Source organism: Perognathus longimembris, chromosome 20 (assembly GCF_023159225.1).
Source record: "Perognathus longimembris pacificus isolate PPM17 chromosome 20, ASM2315922v1, whole genome shotgun sequence".
NCBI lineage: Eukaryota > Metazoa > Chordata > Mammalia > Rodentia > Heteromyidae > Perognathus > Perognathus longimembris.
This window is the reverse complement of record NC_063180.1, coordinates 38,792,785-38,812,111: the sequence shown is the minus strand read 5'-3', so window position 1 is coordinate 38,812,111 and position 19,327 is coordinate 38,792,785. Positions and strand designations below refer to the sequence as shown.

Sequence of the window (19,327 nt, the reverse complement as noted above, 5' to 3'; positions counted from 1 at the left end):
CCGCACGCAGGTTCCGGACCTACAGCTAAGCCCGGGCGCCCAGGGCAACGCGAGCAGTCATTGGAAGTGTAGAAAGGGGCGGAGCAGGGGACGGAAACCGTACTGGGTCAACCCGAGCGCGCGTGCGCTTCCTCCAAATAATGTTTTGTTTCCTCCCCACGAGGGCTGACGCGTGGTCGCTTTGGGCTTTAGGCACAGCAAGAGGTTTGGCAACGTTAGAACAGAAGAGCGGGACGCTTCCCTCCGTTTCAGGCCCCACCCCCTCTATCTCACGCCACGCCCCTCCACCTCGCGCCACGCCCTCCCTATAACGCCACGCCCTCCCAGTCCTGCCACGCCCCCCTGCCTCACGCTACGACCCCCAGCCTCATACCACGCCCCCTATACAAGGCCACGCCCCGCCCCTCTGTATAAGACCACGCCGCCACCTCACGACACGCCCCTCTTTCTTACGCCACGCCCACTCCTCAAGTCGCCCCGCCCCGGAGCCACTGGCCCCGCCCCGCCGCTCGGGTTCTGGCAATTTAACCTGTGGCTCCCCAAGATGGCGCGGGTGCTGAAGGCCGCTGCCAGTGCTGCAGGTGAATGCGGGGCGCCCTCAGGTCCCCGTGGGGGGCTGAGCACGCGGGTCGGGAGGGCCGGGGGCGGAGGCGGCCGCGGGGTGGTCCGGACACCAGGACGTCCCCGGCTCTGCGGTTCCCCGCGGCCCTCACCATCTCCGGCGGCCGGCCGGGACCCGAGCGCGGGGTCTGCGTGCGTCTCTCCGGCCCCCGGGGAAGTTTTCCGGGTCCTGTTGTCCTTCTTCCCGCGGCCCGAGAGACCGGGGCGGGGGTGGGGGTGGTGGTGAGAGACGTGTACGGGGACCGACGAGGCAGGGGCGGATGTGAGGGGGCGAGGCGGGCGCCCGTGATCCCAGCTACTGGGAGGACCGAGATGGGGGGGGGGGGCCGCGGGGATCACGGTTCAAAGCCAGCCTGCGCAGCGAAGTCCAGAAAAACCAGCAGACAGACAGCAAAGGCCAGGGGGGAAATGGGGCTCAAGTGGTAGAGCTCCAGATGTGAAGCCAAGCAGCTCTTGCAAAGCCCTGAGTTCAAAAGCCCCAGTTACCAGCACAAACATTTTATTTAAAGAAAAGAAAATGAAGGAAAGAGAGGAGGGACTGTGTTACTTTTCAGTACACGGTAAGGAGAAAACAAAAAAGATTTGGTGAGTTTAAGCTTGGCTGGGATCACCTGTAGGTAGTCCATGTATAAACTACAACAAAGGAGTGTTTTGCCCTTCTGTCCCAACCCATTTATCATTTTGTACATAAGAAACATTAAAGGCAGAGGGGTGGGATGTACCTTAAGTACTTTTCCCCAGCAGTTAATGGCAGCTAGCTGCTCAAGTTTTCTAGCTCCTCCTCCACTTTCTCCTTTCTGTCTTTTAATCTGAGCTTTCTCCTTGGGAGAAAGTGCAAAGCCATAATGCCTCAGAGTTACTCCTGAATATTTGTGACAAAGCCTTCAACTAGTGCATTTAAAAAACGTTTGAGGGAATGAATGGAGCTTTGTTAATCCCAGATTTCTCCCCTAAAAGGAAAAAATAAATAAAAGGGATCAGCATAAGTGGCTCACAACCTGTCATCCTGGCCACTCCGAAGGCTGAGATCTGAGGACTTAGGTTTGAAACCACGTGGGGCAGACAAATCTGAGACTATCTCCAATTACATAGAAAAAGTGGAAGTGTGGCTCAAGCGGTAGAGCAACAGCCTAGAGCAAGCAAGCACTAAGGCCCTCAGTTTAAACCCAAGTCCTGGCACACAAAAAAATTTAAATGCTCTTGTCCCACTTACTTGACTTACAGTTCAAGTTGTCTTTTGAAGATCCATCTCAAACTGAATTAGTAACTTGGTTACTTTAGTATTTTCTACCAATCACAAATTCTCTTATCTAAAACTTACCAGGGCTAAGTTTTGAACCACACAGGAAGGAAAGTCTCACCCTATTAGATTTAGCTATCTCAGTACTTATTCAGGTTAGAGACAATATATATCATTCACCTAGATAGAGATAAAAATATTGTAACAGTCTGAAGCACAGTTGACAATGAATTTCGGAATAACATGATATTCAAGGTGTTTTTTTACCCCCAGTCCTGGGGCTCAGACTCAGGGCCTGAGCACTGTCCTCCCTTCTTTTTGCTCAAGGCTAGCATTCCACTGCTTGAGCCAGAGTGCCACGCTGGCTTTTTCTATATATGTGGTGCTGAGGAGTCAAACCCAGGTCTTCATGTATGCGAGGCAAGCACTCTACCACTAGGCCATATTCCCAGCCGATTACTCAAGTTTTGATACTCTCTAGCCTTTAGTAAAACCTAAGTCAGGATCTTTTTACATACCTTTGGGGGGGGGGGGAAGGGTAGTAGGGCTTGAACCTGGGTGTAGGCACTATCACTGGGGGGAGAATAGCCTTTCTAGCATGCACAGGCCTGAGTTCAACCCCCAGCAAAAACAAATATTCTGGAGGAATGAGAGTTTAATGATTGACTAAATCAACTCTAGTATTGAACAGGCTCTAGCATTGCCACTTAGTATTACATTAAGGAAATTAATTCCTGACAGAATTATTAGGAGAGTAAAATGAAGTGCTCACTGAAGTCTTACCACTATCTCAATTTTATGGCCATGAAGACTCAAAGGACTATGCTATTACATGGAGCCTTCCTACGATGCAATACTTGGAGTTTGTGACTTCACAGTTAAACATGATTCCACATTGAACAAGATTATATAGTAGTAATCCTAACTTGTAATTCTAACCGAAGATGAGGTAAAGTCAAAGATTTTTTTTACCCATGAGATTCGGTCCATTACTGACTATAAGTCCTAGCAGTTGACAAAGTTAATACCTAATTTTTACATAGTACCTTCAAGTGCATTTGACTGAAGATTCTTGTAGCTATTTACTTTTATGCTTGGAGAAACTGGTCTGAAATGCCAAATCTGAACAGAAAGAAAGACAGTACTTTTTAAGTCAATACAGTAAAAGTGGTTAGTGAGAACAATCATTCTTCAAAATGTTTTTCATATTATATATGATATAAATATATAACATGTTAATATACAACATATTATGTAAATATACATTTAGATGTGTGTATGTATATAATTTAAAGCTCACTCCCTGTTCCTAACTCAGTATTTTTTTTTTTTTTTTACCAGTCCTGGGGCTTGGACTCAGGGCCTGAGCACTGTCCCTGGCTTCCTTTTGCTCAAAGCTAGCACTCTGCCACTTGAGCCATAGCGGTACCTCTGGCCTTTTCTATATACGTGGTGCTAGGGGAATTGAACTCAGGGCTTCATGTATAGGAGGCAAGCACTCTTGCCACTAGGCCATATTCCCAGCCCCCAGTATTTTCTTGGTCTATAGAATTCCATCCACAGATCTTGTTTGGGTTTTTTTTTTTTTTTTTGTCTTTTCTTTTTTGGTACTGGGGATCAAACTCAGGACGTTGCACTTGCTAGGCAAGCGCTTTGCCACTGAGCTACATCCCAACCCCATTCACAGATCTTTCAAGCTAGTATCTTCTCTTTCTTCTCCTTTGAAGTTTATGTAGCATAAATTAAAATGTCTAAGTGAACAGTATTTATTACATTTGCCATGTTGCACAGCTATCACCTTTCTCTAGTCGCAAGACATTTTTCATAACTCCAAAAGGAAACTCATGTGTATGAAGCAAACACTCTCCATCTCCCCTCCCCTCCCTTCACCAGCCACTATTCTTCTGCCTCTGCATTTGCCTACACCAGGTATTTGATAGTAATGAGATCACACACTATACAATCATTTGTGTCTGGCTTCTGTCACTTAGCATAGTATTTGTAACATATGTCAGCACTTCTTATCCTGATACCAGTCCGCTGTAAAGGTATGTGTATTATTTCATTGTTTGGCTATTGGGGAATACTTGCCTATACACATTAGTTTATGAGTTTCTATTTGCAATTGTTTTGAGGTACTTAGAAGTGAGCCTGTTGGGCCATATCATCTGTTCTAATAGAAACTGCCACACTCTCTCTGTGACAGATATACCATTGTAAATTTTCACCAGCAAGATGCCTGGGTTCCGACATGTTCAACTCTTGCTGTTTGGGGGTTTTCTTGTTGAGTGTAAAGTATCTCTGTGGCTTGGATTTGCCTGTCCTAATGGCTATTGTTATTGAGTATCTGATGTGATTGTTGGCTGGTTTTATTCGTTATCCCTTTATTTTAAAGAAATCGAATGACTGAAATTTTAATGGTATCATTGAATTTTTCTGTCCTAGTCCTTGAACGTATGGTTTAGGGACGAAAGGCAACCAATAAATGACAACATTACCCTTACCAAATCAGTTTACTACCTCTAGAGATAAGATAATCCTCAAAACCCATATATATATATATATATATATATATTTTTTTTTTTTTTTTGCCAGTCCTGGGACTTGGGACTCAGGGCCTGAGCACTGTCCCTGGCTTCTTTTTGCTCAAGGCTAGCTCTCTACCTCTTGAGCCACAGCGCCACTTCTGGCTTTTTTCTATATATGTGGTGCTGAGGAATCGAACCCAGGGCTTCATGCATGCTAGGCAAGCACTCTACCACTAAGCCACATTCACAGCCCCCAAACCCATAATTTTTACATTGTTTTATATAAAGAGGCTGCTGCCTTTCTGTCTTTATCACCTATGAAGGAGACCCTTCACAGATTAAAGGAAAAAACTTGTTCTAATAAACCAAATGTTAAGAAAGAAAAAAGTACAATGAGGCTTCCAATAGCATGAGTTGCTTGAGCTTCCTGTTCAGGGCTTAGTTTTTGAAATGGCCCTAAATCAATCCAGCACCAGGTATAAAACTTTGCTTTTACTTGGACATCCTGGGATTTGTCCCTTTGGATGTCTGCTCCGATTGTTCTTGGTAGGACATTTATGAAGTCCTCTAGTTGACCCATCTCATGTAGGCTTAACTCAGGCTAAGAGAATTCAGAGATACCTACATTGAGTATTTGACAGACCCTTAAAAAATCTCACAGGCAAAATAGCTTATTTTCTTTAATGCCTGAACGAGGGCTTGAACTCAGGGCCTTGATGTTTTTGTTCTTAAGTGGTGCTTTAGTACTTGAGTCATGGCTTCCACTTTTGGCCTTTTCCTAGTTGATTGGAGATAAGACTCCAAGAATGACAGCATTGCTTGTCATTAGCAATTAAGAATGAGGGGATTGGGGCTGGGAATATGGCCTAGTGGTACAGTGCTTGCCTCATGAAGCCCTGGGTTCGATTCCTCAGCATCACATATATAGAAAAAGCCAGAGGTGGCGCTGTGGCTCAAGTGGTAGAGTGCTAGCCTTGAGCAAAAAGAAGCCAGGGACAGTGCTCAGCCCTGAGTTCAAGCTCCAGGACTGGCAAAAAAAAAAAAAAAAAAGGAATGGGGATTTATTATGACCCCAGTATACGTGCTTAGGATTGTATTATGTTTGGGGCACCAACTACCTATTCTTCACAAGAAAAAGGCAAGTTCAATACTTAATGGGTAGTGCTAACATATTTTGAAAACAGGTAAAATACAAGGTTAGAAAATGTCAAGGCACATCACTGACAGCAGGGACTAAGCATTTTATAGGCTTTAGTTTCAGTTGTACATTTATGTCTATGTGTACTACATTTTAGCATACAGTCTATCCGTAAAAACAGACTATATTAATCCACTGGTAATGAGAACCTTTGGGTATTTCAGTAATCAATAAATGTAGAAGCAGGGGCTAGGAATATGGCTGAGTGGCAAGAGTGCTTGCCTCATATACATGAAGCCCTGGGTTTGATTCCCCAGCACCACATACTTAGAAAACGGCCAGAAGTGGCTCAAGAGGTAGAGTGCTAGCCTTGAGCAAAAAGAAGCCAGGGACAGTGCTCAGGCCCTGAGTCCAGAGCCCAGGACTGGCAACAAACACACAAAAACAAACAAAAATAAATGTAGAAGCAGTTCTGCTCAGATCCTATAATTATGGACGAAATAACTTAAAAACCTTGTCCCAAGCTGGGAACTGGTAGCTCATGCCTATCATCCCAGCTAGTCAGGAGGCTGAGATCTGAGGATCTTTGGTTCAAAGCAAGCCCGGGGAGGAAAGTCCCTGAGACTCTTATCTCTAATTAACCACCAGAAAACCAGAAGTGGTACTGTGGCTCAAAAGTAGAGTGCTAGCCTTGAGTGAAAGAACTTAGAGACAGTATACAGGCCCTACGTTCAAGCTCCAAGCCTGGCCAAAAACAAAAGCCAACTTTGTCTCAAGAAATAAGTACTCCCTCATCTTTGTTTGTGTCCCCAATTAGAAAATTTCCTTAGCCAATATTGAAAACAGAACACATTAAAAATAGCCTATAAGGGGGAGAGGTGAGGGGGAATGAGGGAGGAGGTAACAAACAGTACAAGAAATGTATCCAATGCCTAATGTATGAAACCGTAACCTCTCTGTAATTCAGTTTGATAATAAAAACTTAAAATAAAAAAACAAAAAAATAGCCTATAGATGTGCCTTTCATGAACTTATTACAAATGGGATATGTGTCTGGTAACAAAAAAGATGGCTTGCCCTTATAATTACTGTATGTGTTACGTTACTATCACATTCAGATTCACCTCTCCATGAAGTGCAGAGATTTGTGAACGAGTCTCAATATGCACCCATCATTTTAGTGTTACCAGGAAATGGATATTATCATGAAAAGCGTCTTTCTGTTTTATAACCTCATTGAAGCTCAGCATTAGCTTTTTAGCACTTGGCCAAGCGGAGTGAGTAGTTTTGACATAAACTTTTTCATGTCTCTCTCCTGACTTAATTTCAGTCGTTGACAGAATTACATAGATGGTTTATTTCTACATGACTTTTTTGTTTGGATTTATAAATTAAAAGCTTAAAAGTGCAGTAATTACCTGTGGGTTCCATTTTCCAGGGTTTTATTTCAAACACCAAACTCTGGTCCAGGCAGGAAGAGCTTTTTCCACCTCGCAGCCCCTGCATCAGCCGGACAACCCTGTATGGAAAGTGGGCCGGCTCAACCACGTAGCCATAGCCGTGCCAGACTTGCCAAAGACCATGGCATTTTATCGGAATGTTATGGGGGCCAAGGTGAGTGAGGCGGTCCCTCTTCCCGAACATGGAGTCTCCGTTTCTTTTGTCGACCTGGGAAATACCAAGATGGAGCTGCTTCATCCGCTGGGAGATGAGAGTCCCATTGAAGGTTTCTTGAAGAAGCATAAGGCTGGAGGGATACATCACATCTGCATTGAGGTAGTTTTTTAACACTCTCCTTTACCAAAGTCCCTTGTATTTTTTTTGCGGGGGGGGGGGGGTGAGCATTCCTAGGGCTTTGAACTCAGGGCCTGAGTTCCATCCCTGAGCTTGTTTTGCTCAAGACTAACGCTCTACTGCTTGAGCCACAGCTCTGTTTCTCCCTTTTTGGTGGTTAATTAGAGATAAGAGTCTTAACAGACTTTTTTTGCCTGGACTGGCTTCAAACTGCAGTCCTCAGATCTCAGCCTCCCGAGTAGCTGGGATTACTGATGTGAGCCACTGGCTCCTTCTAAGGCAACACAGGATTTTTATCATTAGAAACTTTGGTGATAAAAGTCCTTTTCAAAGGTAGGTCCATATTTTTGTGTTGATTCATGTGCTTTCATATATATGCTTTTTCTCTAGAAAGCTATTAAAATGATATTTGTGTATTTTATTGAACACTAGGTTGAATAGGCACTGAAAAGGCCACCAAATTGTAAAATGTGGAGTCTTCAGTCTTTGCTCATGGAGCAGTTAGGAGAAGCAAGCTGAATAGATTGGACATAGAAGAATTTCCATACTCTTGCTGAAAGGTTTTCTTGTTATCTGGTTTTTTCTTGGTTCTGGAGATTGAACTGTGGACCAAGGTCATACTAAGGTCACACTGCTGTGCTCCTAGCCCAAAGTATTCAAATTATTTTCTGTCCCGAAAATTCTAGTAACTTGTTCCCTATTATAAAAGCAATACGTTTTCAATTTCCAACTGTGGTTTTGTTTTTAGTATCTCCTAAATTGAATTTGCTAGCACATTCTGAGAAAACGAAGAAATGTTAAGACAAGAGGATTCTCATTAGAGACCATTTATCTGTAGATGTTCATGTTCAGATAACTGCCTTTTTGAATACTAGCAATACCAATTAGGCTTCTATTGAAATTCATTTGAGAGGACAATTGTTTTGCTAGAATTAATGGCATAATTAATAATAAAGTCTCCTTCCTAATGCAGAAGAAAGGTGAATTGATTATAGAATGAAGCATTTGGACATGAGAGCCTCTACAATATATACTCTGAATACTTGAGGTTCAATGATGAATAAGACATGGGCCATGTGTACAGTAACCAGGGAAAGATATTTAAATAAGCAACTACAACAAACTGTGATAAGTAGAGTTAATATATGTGTCTTCTCCAAAAGAGAGAGGGCTTGTTCCTTGTGGCAGGTCCAGGAGATGGGAATGTGAAATAGAAATGGCTATGAAGGTATTTTCCAGATGAACAAGAAGAAACAGATGTTCTAGGCATAAGGGAACAGTAGGTACAAAGGCATAGAGTAATCATCATAGAGTTCTCTTCTGCAGTATATAACGTACTACGTGTGCGTTGTTTTCTTTCATTCTCCCAGCTGCCACACGAGGGCGCTGTGGCCTCCGTTGGGTGGTTAACGCACTGATAGCTTGCTACTTTAGTGGCATGAGGCGTAGCTGGCAAGGCCAGGTTCAAACCCAGATTCATCCTGGCTTTTGAACTCCATGAATAGAATGAAAGCAGATGGCCTCGAGGCTTAAGAATGTCCTATCAAGTTAAATTTAAATTGAAGCCTCGGGCTGGGAGTATGGCCTAGTGGCAAGAGTGCTTGCCTCACATACATGAAGCCCTGGGTTCGATTCCCCAGCACCACATATATAGAAAACGGCCAGAAGTGGCACTATGGCTCAAGTGGTAGAGTGCTAGCCTTGAGCAAAAAAGAAGCCAGGGACAGTGCTCAGGCCCTGAGTCCAAGCCCCAGGATTGGCAAAATAAATAAATCAAAGCCTCATTGGTATTGCTAGTATTGCCTTCGTTCTCTTAACCAAGTTTAAAGTTTGAGGAGGTTTAGCTTCAGGACATTGGACTACAAAATACACGGTGCCTGAAATGTCTTTCTTTCCTTCTTGGGTTACAGTTGGGCTGCAGGCTATATCAGTGAAAGTTGTGTAAGCCCTTTGGGATGAGAAGCAGGACTGGGCACCCTTTGAACCCCATTCTGCTTTCTCCCACACTGCACTGTCTGGGTTCCACATCAAGAGAGCCCATGGCTTCAAAGCACGCTGGCTGTGCGAAGTTCAGTTCAGTAAAGTAGCAGCCAGTTCAAAAGTAGAGCTCAAAGGCAAGTGTCTGTGAGTAGAAAATGGAGGTAGGAGATAGGAGCAGGTGTGAAAAGTAGGGAGCTGTTACTTGAGCCCTACTTCATCATTATCATCATCATCCTGCAACCTCTGCACCCAGTAGTGACTTAACCAGGCAGATTTTATTTTCCTCTTTGCAATCTAAAAAGTATGCTGTCCTAGCCAGCTCTGCAGCCTGTGATAGGTGGCTTGCAGCGTTGGTTCAGCATCAGCGTTTGCCAGGCAGGCGGGAGAGAGGGCAAGCGCCCGTAAGGATCTATCCCTTCTGCTCAGAGTCCATTGGCTTGAGCTTCGTCACCTGCTAACACGTGGATGCAAGGGTCACGAGGGAGCACAGCGGTGTGTTCCAGCGAACCCGGAGGGTTGGGCTACACTTGGGGAATTTTAAAAACCTGATCTTGCCAGGACAGTGGGATATTCTTTCTGAATGGAGAAATGCTGTACAACAGGAACATGTGTCACTCTCTCTCCCCTGCTTTAGCAAGCGATGATGGCACCCAGTGAAGGGGGGCACTGGGTTCTCTGCCCCAGCAGGTAAGACATAATGTCTTGCTTTTCCTTGGCTAGAAAATGCATTTTTGTTGTTGTTGTTGACTGAACCTGTGTAGCTTGGTCTATTCTGCCTAGTATAACTTGAGTCTGGACTTGTCTCCCAGCGTATAAGAAGTGATCGTGTCAGTCAGGAACTCTTTCTGTTCCAGTTACTGTTAGCACGAGATAGCCTGTCAGCAGCAAACATCAGCTCAGGGTTTTGTGGACTGGAAAGCTCGGGAGAGCTCTGCTCCAGTTGTTGCTTTGGATCTCTTCGGAGGTGACAGCTGCTGGTGGCCACAGTGGTGGCCCAGGTGCCTCATCCCTTTGTCTGGCAGCGGGCGTCAGCAAGGTCTCTGGCAGGGACACACGGTCAGATGACCCTTCTGCTGCGTGAGTTAAGCTGAGTTCTGACACTAGGTGGACCTCTTACTCAGCAGCTGGCCAGCTCAGAACCAGTGTCCCAAGGAAGCCAGGCAAGGACGACGGTGGCCCCTTCTGACCAAGCCTCTGAAGCCCACCCCAGAACTTGTGCTGTGGTCTATCGGGCAAAGGCAGGCTCAAGGCAGGCAACGTAAGGGTGAGTCCCCTCACAGTTGTGTGGCCATGCTTACAGAAGCGCTTCTACAGTCCATCAGTGGCAAAAGGAGAGCAGGTGAAACTTGCAGAATGCTCTAGAATCATTTGGTTTTCAAATGGTCAGAAGCAGGGACCCACAAGCATTCACACACACAAGGAGCGACAACCAGCCTGGCCTTTGTAAATATAAAGAGGCTCAAAATTCTCCCAGTACTTGACAACGTAGAAGGGCAATAAATGCTACATCCACAAGAAAGTTCTTTAGCCTTTTCTTAGATGTAGCACAGGCACTATTCAGAAATGTATCTTTTTTGTCATATGCCTTCCCCAGAAAGATAGAAAAGAAAGTTTTGTCTCCAAAGTGAGCCAGTGTCAGCCACCCACCCAAAGAATGAAATTTAATGGGGGTCACTTGCCAAACCATGGTCTAAGGAGGGCTACATTTACTCCGAATCGCCAAAGTGCCAACCACCCTGCCTTCTCTGGCAATGAGGCCACCGCAGAGTTGATGGAAACTTGACTACAGCGCCACCAAGGGGTCAAGGGGCAGAGCTAGAGGGGGCAGGCTCAGTAATACAAGCCACAGACTACACCAGTCTGCAAGTTGTATGTGTGCACTCTGCTCTTGCTTTAATCAGGGTTTCTGCTGACCTCTGTAATCACTGTCCCACTACAGGAAAGATTTTGGATTTTTTTTTTTTTTTTGCCCGTTCTGGGCTTGGACTCAGGGTCTGAGCACTGTCCCTGGCTTCTTTTTGCTCAAGGCTAGCACTCTGCCACTTGAGCCACAGCACCACTTCTGGCCATTTTCTGTATATGTGGTGCTGGGGAATCCAACCCAGGGCTTCATGTATACAAGGCGAGCACTCTTGCCACTAGGCCATATTCCCAGCCCTGGATTTTTTTTTTTTGCACATATAATCTGGCACACAGAACAAGTAAATAGTGGCTGACTGCAAGATGAAGTTGCCTTGGTTTACCATTCAGGAAACAAATCTGCCTACTCCACCATACTTCTGAAAATGCTCACATTTCTACAGTGTTTGTGGTTTTTTGTTAGATATTTCTTAATGCCAGCTATTCTTTTATAATGTTAAATTCACCTGTGGCATAATTTGCTTTTCCTCTGTAATATCACTGGGGTCTTTCTTCTTTCAAAACAGAGATCTTATCTAAAATCTGCTTTCACAGTTTCTATTTGGAAATGTGCCACACTTTGGGACTAATTTTTTTCCCTCACATAAACTGTCCTTTTTCTCATGCATACTTATGTCTCATCAGTCCTGGCATTTTTTTCTGTCAGTTTTTTGTTTGTTTGTTTGTTTTGGTAGGTCATGGGGCTTGAACTCAGTGCCTGGGCACTGTCACTGAACTTTTGTGCTCAAGGCTAGCACTCTGCCACTTTGAGCCACAGTGGTACTTCCAGTTTTCTGGTGGTTCATTGGAGATAATAGTCTCATGGACGTTCCTGCCTAGGCTGGCTATGAACCCTGATCCTAAGATCTCAGCCTCCTGAGTAGGATTATAGGCATGAGCCACCACCCCCTGGTTAAGCCTAGTTTGTTTGTTTTTAAGTGTTTTGCTATCAGATGAACATTTCAGAGGAGACAGCACTTGGGGAACATTGTATGTGACCACTACAGCAAATATGGAAGCTCTGATAACAGGCACCCTGTGAGATAATCCCCAAGAACACAGAAGCCACCAAACCCCATGCATGATGAAAGGGCTGTATGTTCCTGCAATTCACTTTGTTTTTTGCTGTAGGGGGAGAGACAATGGGAACATAAATATTTAATCCTGACTTTTTGTTTTAAGTTTTAGAGATTTAACTCAAATTTAGGATTGAACTATTCATTATTGACATCAGTTCACACCAGTATAATTTTACATACAATAAAAGCCTGTTAAGTCAATCAACATATCATGTGGCACACTGTGACTTGTTTATCAAATTTTACTTGTTCATAGAACTGAAAGCTACCTCCACCCTTCCCGGTTAACAGCTGCTATTTATCCAACAACTCGCTTTCCACCAAACAAAATTGAATAGGCATAGTCCTGGGGCAGCTGATATAAAATTTACCTGAAGATAATGAATTCTGATTGTGACAGTCCAAACACTTTTATTTGAATTTATTGCCACTCTCAATTTACAGTGACAGAGGAAAATCAACAAGAACTTTCAGCCACACATTCACTCGAAAGCTGGCAAGAAATTGAAGTGGAAATCGGATAGTTTAGAGTTTGACTGCTATATGCAAGGCCCTACAGGAGCTATCTATGCACAAGTGTAATTGTTTGAAGGACCATAAAAGCTGTTTTAAAAGGCTATAAAAACCTATTTTTTTAAGATGGGTTATTATTGACCATATTACTTTCATTACTTAGGGGGATAGATTTAATTTCCCAAATCAAATTGCCTAGCATTTCTTATATAACTATTTTGAATGTACTTTCAATTCAGAAAATTAAGACATTCTTATTTCATCCTTTTTATTACTTCGAAACAAAACATTCAGAGTATACCTAAAGAATTATAAATTTTATAGAACAACATTAACAGAAGAGTACATCCTTAAAACCAAAGTCAGTAAAAGAAATAGTAACAAAAAGAAATTGATGCCAGCCCAATATCAGTTAGGTATTTTACAAAACTAAATCGTAGGGCTAGGAATATGGCCTAGTGGCAAGAGTGCTTGCCTCCTATACATGAAGCCCTGGGTTCAGTTCCCCAGCACCACATATATAGGAAACGGCCAGAAGTGGCGCTGTGGCTCAAGTGGCAGAGTGCTAGCCTTGAGCAAAAAGAAGCCAGGGATAGTGCTCAGGCCCTGAGTTCAAGCCCCAGGACTGGCCAAAAAAACAACCCACTAAATCGTGACTTGCTAAATTATGGATGTGTTTGTTGTTTTTGAAATATTCTTTGGATTAGGGGATATTGAATAAGCAAAAATCGGGATGCAATCTCAGAATTGTAGGTTTGCACTTGGGTAGAATACTTTATAAAACATTCATGATCTTATGTAAAATAGAAGTTATCAGAAGGGCACTGTGAGAAGAACCCGAAATGAGCTTATAAGTTTAAGTGAATGCATGGGGTGATATGCACGTGTATTAACTGAAGTGAGGTAGATTCAAGGGAGAACTCAAATGGTGTCATTCCTTAAAAGGCAAAGTTCAACAAAAGAAAACACCAGGAAGTACTAGAAAGGAGTGCGTAGGGGTCAAGGGGAAAAGGGCAGACAAATGAAGAGGAGAAGGGGGGGGAAACATCAAGCATTCAATGTATATCCTACAGAATGAAGAAGAGTGAGGGAAGGGGTGGGGGAGGATGTTGAAAGGAGTGACACTGATCAAGATACATTGTACTGGGCTGGGAATGTGGCTTAGTGGTAGAGTGCTTGCCTAGCACGCATGAAGCCCTGGGTTCCATTCTATGTGTCCCACATACACAGAAAAAACTGGGAGTGGTAGAGTGCTTGCCTGATATACATGAAACCCTGGATTCCATTCCTTAGTACCATTCCTTAGTATAGAAAAGGCCAGAGGTGGTGCTGTGGCTCAAGTGGTAGAGTGCTAGCCTTGAGCAAAGAGGCTCAAGGACAGTGCCCGGTCCCTGAGTTCAAGCCCCAAGACTGGCGAAATAAAAAAAAAAAAGAAATACATTTTTATTTATTCTTTTTATTTATTTATTTATTTATTTATTTTGCCAGTCCAGGGGCTTGGACTCAAGGCCTGAGCACTGTCCCTGGCTTCTTTTTGCTCAAGGCTAGCACTCTGCCACTTGAGCCACAGCGCCACTTCTGGCCGTTTTCTATATATGTGGTGCTGGGGAATTGAACCCAGGGCTTCATGTATAGGAGGCAAGCACTCTTGCAACTAGGCCATATTCCCAGCCCTTTTATTTATTCTTAAAGGACTTTGTTAAATGGCAGCTCCTTTGTACAACTATTTAAAGATCATTTTTAAAAAAATTAAACAGATGTCGGGAAACTAACGTACTGAACTCCCAAGTACCCATCACTCAGAGTCAGCAGTTTTCAAGATCTCAACCACACCTACATCATCTATCTTTAAACTAATTTCTACATGTTGTTCTGCCCTATTCAACTTGTATGCCTAACAAATAATGGAACCGTACGACATATCAGTCAAAATTAAAGGTAAATCTTTGCAGGCACCAAGTCTATACAGTCCATAAATCAAATTTACAAGATTGAATTACCATTATCTATTTGCAGCTGACTTATTCTAATTAAGATTCTAATAAGGTCCAGTTATTACAATGGTGATTAATCTCTTCAGGCATGTTTTATTTTTAGTTATTAACATTTTAACATTAGTATGATACATTTGTCCCAATTAATGAACCAATGCTGATCCATTATTACTGAAGCCTGTATTTTATCCAGATTTCCTTAGATTGGACCCAGTGTCCTTTTGAATCCCACCCAATATCCCAGAGCCTATTTAGATGTCTCATGCTATTGAATATTTTTCTTGCCTTGTTGCTGATGACCCTGTCAAGCTCCAGATTTCTTGTCAGTTACTTTGTAAATATAAATCTCATTTGAGCTTGGTCTGATGGTTTTCTCCTAACTGCACTGCGGTTGCTGACCTGGGGAGGAAGAATACAGAAATGATGTGCATTCTCATCAGACCATGGAAGACATAACCTTCAACACGACCTGTCACGGTTGATATTAACCTTGACCCTCCAAGGTGGTGGTGTCAAGCTTCTGTACTACTTCCATCTTTGGAAGAAGGGCATTTTGTGATGTCTACACTGAAGAAATGGAGAGTTTTATTAGTAGGCTGTGATCCTCATTTGTTATGTATGTGTATGTGTCTGCACACAAGCTGGTCCTGGGGCTTGAACTCAGGGCCTGAGGGCCATCTTTGAGCGTTTTTACTCAAGGCTTGCATTCTATCACTTGAGCCACAGCTCCAGTTTCATCTTTTTTGATAGTTAATTGGAGATAAGAGTTTCTCGGACATTCGACTTTTCTGCCTAGGCTGGCTTTGAACCACAGTCCTCAGGTCTTAGCCTCCTAGTAGCTAGGATTACAGGCATGAGGCACTGGCGCCCGGCTTCTCCAGCTCTTATCTGTTATCATGTGGACCACTCCAGTCTTTTCCCTTGAGAGAAACTTAGCTCTCACCATCCACGCTGTTAATCGTTCAATTCCAATATGCATGTGTTAGTAGTTATATATGTGCCTTAGAGCTTTGGTAAAGAAGTACAAACCAGGCAAGATAGCGTATCCCAACACTTGAAAGGTTGTGCGGCAGAGTGTGAGTTCAAGGCCAGCCTGGGCTTATATAAGTGAGACTTTATCCAGCACAACAACAACTGAGTACAAACGTAGTGGTCTTAAGACATGAGACACCCGTTTACCCTCTCAAAATTCTAGAGGCTAAATCCTGATGAAGAGGTAAAGACATACTAGAGAACGAGGAGGAAAAACCATGGAAAGAAAGGAGAGTTAGACATAAAGAAATGAAAGACACAGACCAAAGTTCCAGCTGTGTGTGGACAAAATTACCAAATAAGAACATTACCAGACTAGCTACACTCAGCAAGTAGAGATTAAAAACAAAGATGAATAGTAAAATCACGTACACAAAGACATTATAGGGCCTGGTGCTGGTGGCTCATGCCTGTAATCCTAGCTACTCAGGAAACTGAGATCTGAGGATCTGGTTCAAAGCCAGCAGGGCAGGAAAATCGGTGAGACCCTTATCTCCAATAAACCCCTCAAAACTGGAAGAGACTTTGTGGCTCAAGTGGTAGAGTGCTCACCTGGAGCTGAAGAGCTCAGGGACAGCTCCAGGCCCAGAGTTCAAGCCCCATGATTAAAACACCCCATAAAACTATAGAATGACGTTTGTATAGTGCACACATCAACGAACAACCTCGCCACTTTGGAATTCTAATGACTAAGGACCAGTTTCATCCTCTTGCCTGAAGCAATCTAGACAACACACATGAAAGACTTGTTTTCAGACGTTGGACGTCAGCTGCCCAGGAAGTTGATCCCTGAGACAGGGAAACAGACAAAGGGCACTACAGCGTCCAGCTCCCTAGCTGCGGGGTGTCCCCCTGCAGTCCAGGGCTGCTCAGCGAGGAGCTGGGAGGCTGAGGAGGCCTTGGGTGGGATTAGAGAGGAAGTGAGAGGTGGCAGGAAGGCGGGAGACGTGCAGAGCCTGGCCCACGTCCAGCTCCCAATCAGCACGATGCCACTTAGCCACTCGTCCAGCTCCCCCGGTGAGGTTTAAGAAGAAACGTGACAGGAATATAAGAATATACGTCATGTACAAACCAGAGCCCGTTTATGATAACTTGTAGCATCCTTCCTCACCACTGATTAATATTACCCAGTGCACAAGCCTTGGCTTGTAGTAGTAACAACATTAACATTTGTAAGAGCTGTATGATAATAGGGCATCATGGAGTCTCTGTGCCCTTCTTAGCATTTGGAATGCCACCAGACCACCGGACTAGAGTAACTGGTGATTGCGTGGCGAGGTTGGCATTCATGTCACCACCTTATCCATGGCTGGGTTCGCCATCTAAGAGACTGATTTCCAAGATGGAGGAGGGGCATTTCTTCATCAAGTACAGAAAGACACATTTGCTTCTTTCCTAAACTACAAATAACCGTGAAACGAATAACAAATGACTTGTGAAGAGACTTGTGAAATTATAACGAGATTTCTTGATGGACAATAACATTTCGATAGCTTAATAATGACTTTCATGCATTTGGTGAATATCTCAGAGATAATAACCAGGTGATTTGGGAGGGGAGAGACAGCTACTCATGTTTGCGGTGTACAAACTGGACGGAGTTTATCCGTTTTTTCAATTTTTTTTTTTTTTTTTTTTTGGCCAGTCCTGGGCCTTGGACTCAGGGCCTGAGCACTGTCCCTGGCTTCTTCCCGCTCAAGGCTAGCACTCTGCCACTTGAGCCACAGCGCCGCTTCTGGCCGTTTTCTGTATATGTGGTGCTGGGGAATCGAACCTAGGGCCTCCTGTATCCGAGGCAGGCACTCTTGCCACTAGGCTATATCCCCAGCCCCGCGTTTTTTCATTTTGATCCATAGTTTCCATGCTAGGCCTCTGTGGTGACTGGCTTTCCAGCACTCTAACATATGCCTGCAGGGATCAAAGATTTATGCTGGTTCACCATTTTGATGACTTTAGTCCAGGATGGATTGGTTGCAGGCATCATGGGAAGAGTGCATGGCAGAAAAGACTGCTCACCTGATGTCCAGGGAAGAAGAAAGAGACAGCAAGATGAGAGGGGGCTTGAGTCTGTGTCCCCTTTAAGGATGCACACCCCATGACCTGAAGACCTCCCTCTAGAATTTCGAGAAGCCTCCCTCCCTCCCCTAACCCCTTCCTGCAGAGCAACACTTCCCACGGGGACTTCGTTCCTTGCTATAGATGAGGAACCCAAGGCTCACATTTTCCAGATCATCAGTGGTGCCGGCTACGTGATTTGAGTTAAAAACAGAAACCTTTACTGGTGGTGAGAATCCTTTGGCATTGCAGTTGCTCACCCAGAAAAGTTTAGGCTTTGTGTGTGCCCGTGTATACATGTGTATGCATGTGTGGGCTTGTGTTTGTGGTACTGGGAATCAAACACAGGCCCTCCCTTGCTAGGCAAGTGCCGGGCCACAGGTCTCTGCCCCCAGCCCAGTGTTGGCTTATGAATGGCCCTGCCTAAAGATGGAAGAACTAGAGGCCATTGCAGAAGTGCTCAGTTGTTTCTTGTACATCTCACAGTAATGCAACGGTGCATTTTTGTGATCTCATAGGTGTTCTTGTTTCTTTCTCCCCTCTCAAGGTGGACAATATAAAGGCGGCCGTGATAGAATTGAAAAAAAAGAAGATCCGCAGTCTGACCGAGGATACTAAAATAGGAGCGCATGGAAAACCAGTGATTTTTCTTCATCCCAAGGACTGTGGTGGCGTCCTTGTAGAACTGGAGCAAGTTTGACTTCTGTGCGCAAGAAATGTAATCAACCTGAAGAACTCTTCTCTTCGCAAACACTATCAAATGTATCATGGTACTGATTCCATCACTCTTAAAGTTTCACAGTGGAAAATTAAATCACAGAAAGGCTGAAATGTATGTAAGACGCATACATAATCATTTGAAGTAGGAAGAAACTTTGATTACTGGATATTTAGGGAACACTATGAAACACTTATTCCTAGAAATGAATTACTTGTCTTCTAGAATGGGGTGATTGAGTACAGTGTGGGAGCTGTTGGGGGTGGGGGTGCGGAGAGCAATCTGGCAGACACATGACCACATAGTTGGTGTTTCCAAAGTTGCTGAGGACTGTGTTTTCACTACAGTTGTTCCAAAGTCCCCAGTTTTATTTACTTTGATTCACAGGTGTCCACTGGGCATGCTCAATGAATGGGCCTCAGTGTAAGGTCTCCATCTCCAGTATGGTGTAACACTGTTAAGTCCAGCCTCCCATTTCCTACCCAAGTCATGTAAGAGCCTATGAGAGCATATGTTGCCCCGCTTCCTCACTTCTGGGTAAATACTCAAAGGAAAAGTGCGTATGACAACACTCCTCAGAGTAGCTAAGATACGGAGTCTGCTTAGCGGCCCATCGGCACGTGACAGGGCAAATAAAATGTAGCGGTTATCCACAACAGAATATTGTTCAGCAGTAAAGAAGGAGGAAACCCACCCTGTATTGTGGCAGACTGGAGGAAATAAGCCAGACACCAAA

The 19,327-nt window shown here is 44.1% G+C and overlaps 1 protein-coding gene across 1 annotated transcript; it reads left to right on the top strand.

Annotated features, from left to right (window-relative positions):
• Window positions 1-483: 483 nt before the first annotated feature.
• Mcee (methylmalonyl-CoA epimerase) lies at window positions 484-18,708 on the top strand. The gene is made up of 3 exons (XM_048329332.1): window positions 484-581; window positions 6,966-7,303; window positions 18,421-18,708. The coding sequence occupies exons 1-3, from the start codon at window positions 545-547 to the stop codon at window positions 18,571-18,573; spliced, it is 528 nt and encodes a 175-aa protein (XP_048185289.1). The 5' UTR covers window positions 484-544; the 3' UTR covers window positions 18,574-18,708.
• The last annotated feature ends 619 nt before the right edge of the window (window positions 18,709-19,327 follow it).

Excerpts from the sequence above, each read along its gene's own strand:
- Mcee (XM_048329332.1), top strand. The coding sequence starts at position 545 with ATGGCGCGGGTGCTGAAGGCCGCTGCCAGTGCTGCAG. Across the intron at positions 582-6,965 it reads GGCCGCTGCCAGTGCTGCAG|GGTTTTATTTCAAACACCAA; the intron begins GTGAATGCGGGG and ends TCCATTTTCCAG. Across the intron at positions 7,304-18,420 it reads TACATCACATCTGCATTGAG|GTGGACAATATAAAGGCGGC; the intron begins GTAGTTTTTTAA and ends TCCCCTCTCAAG.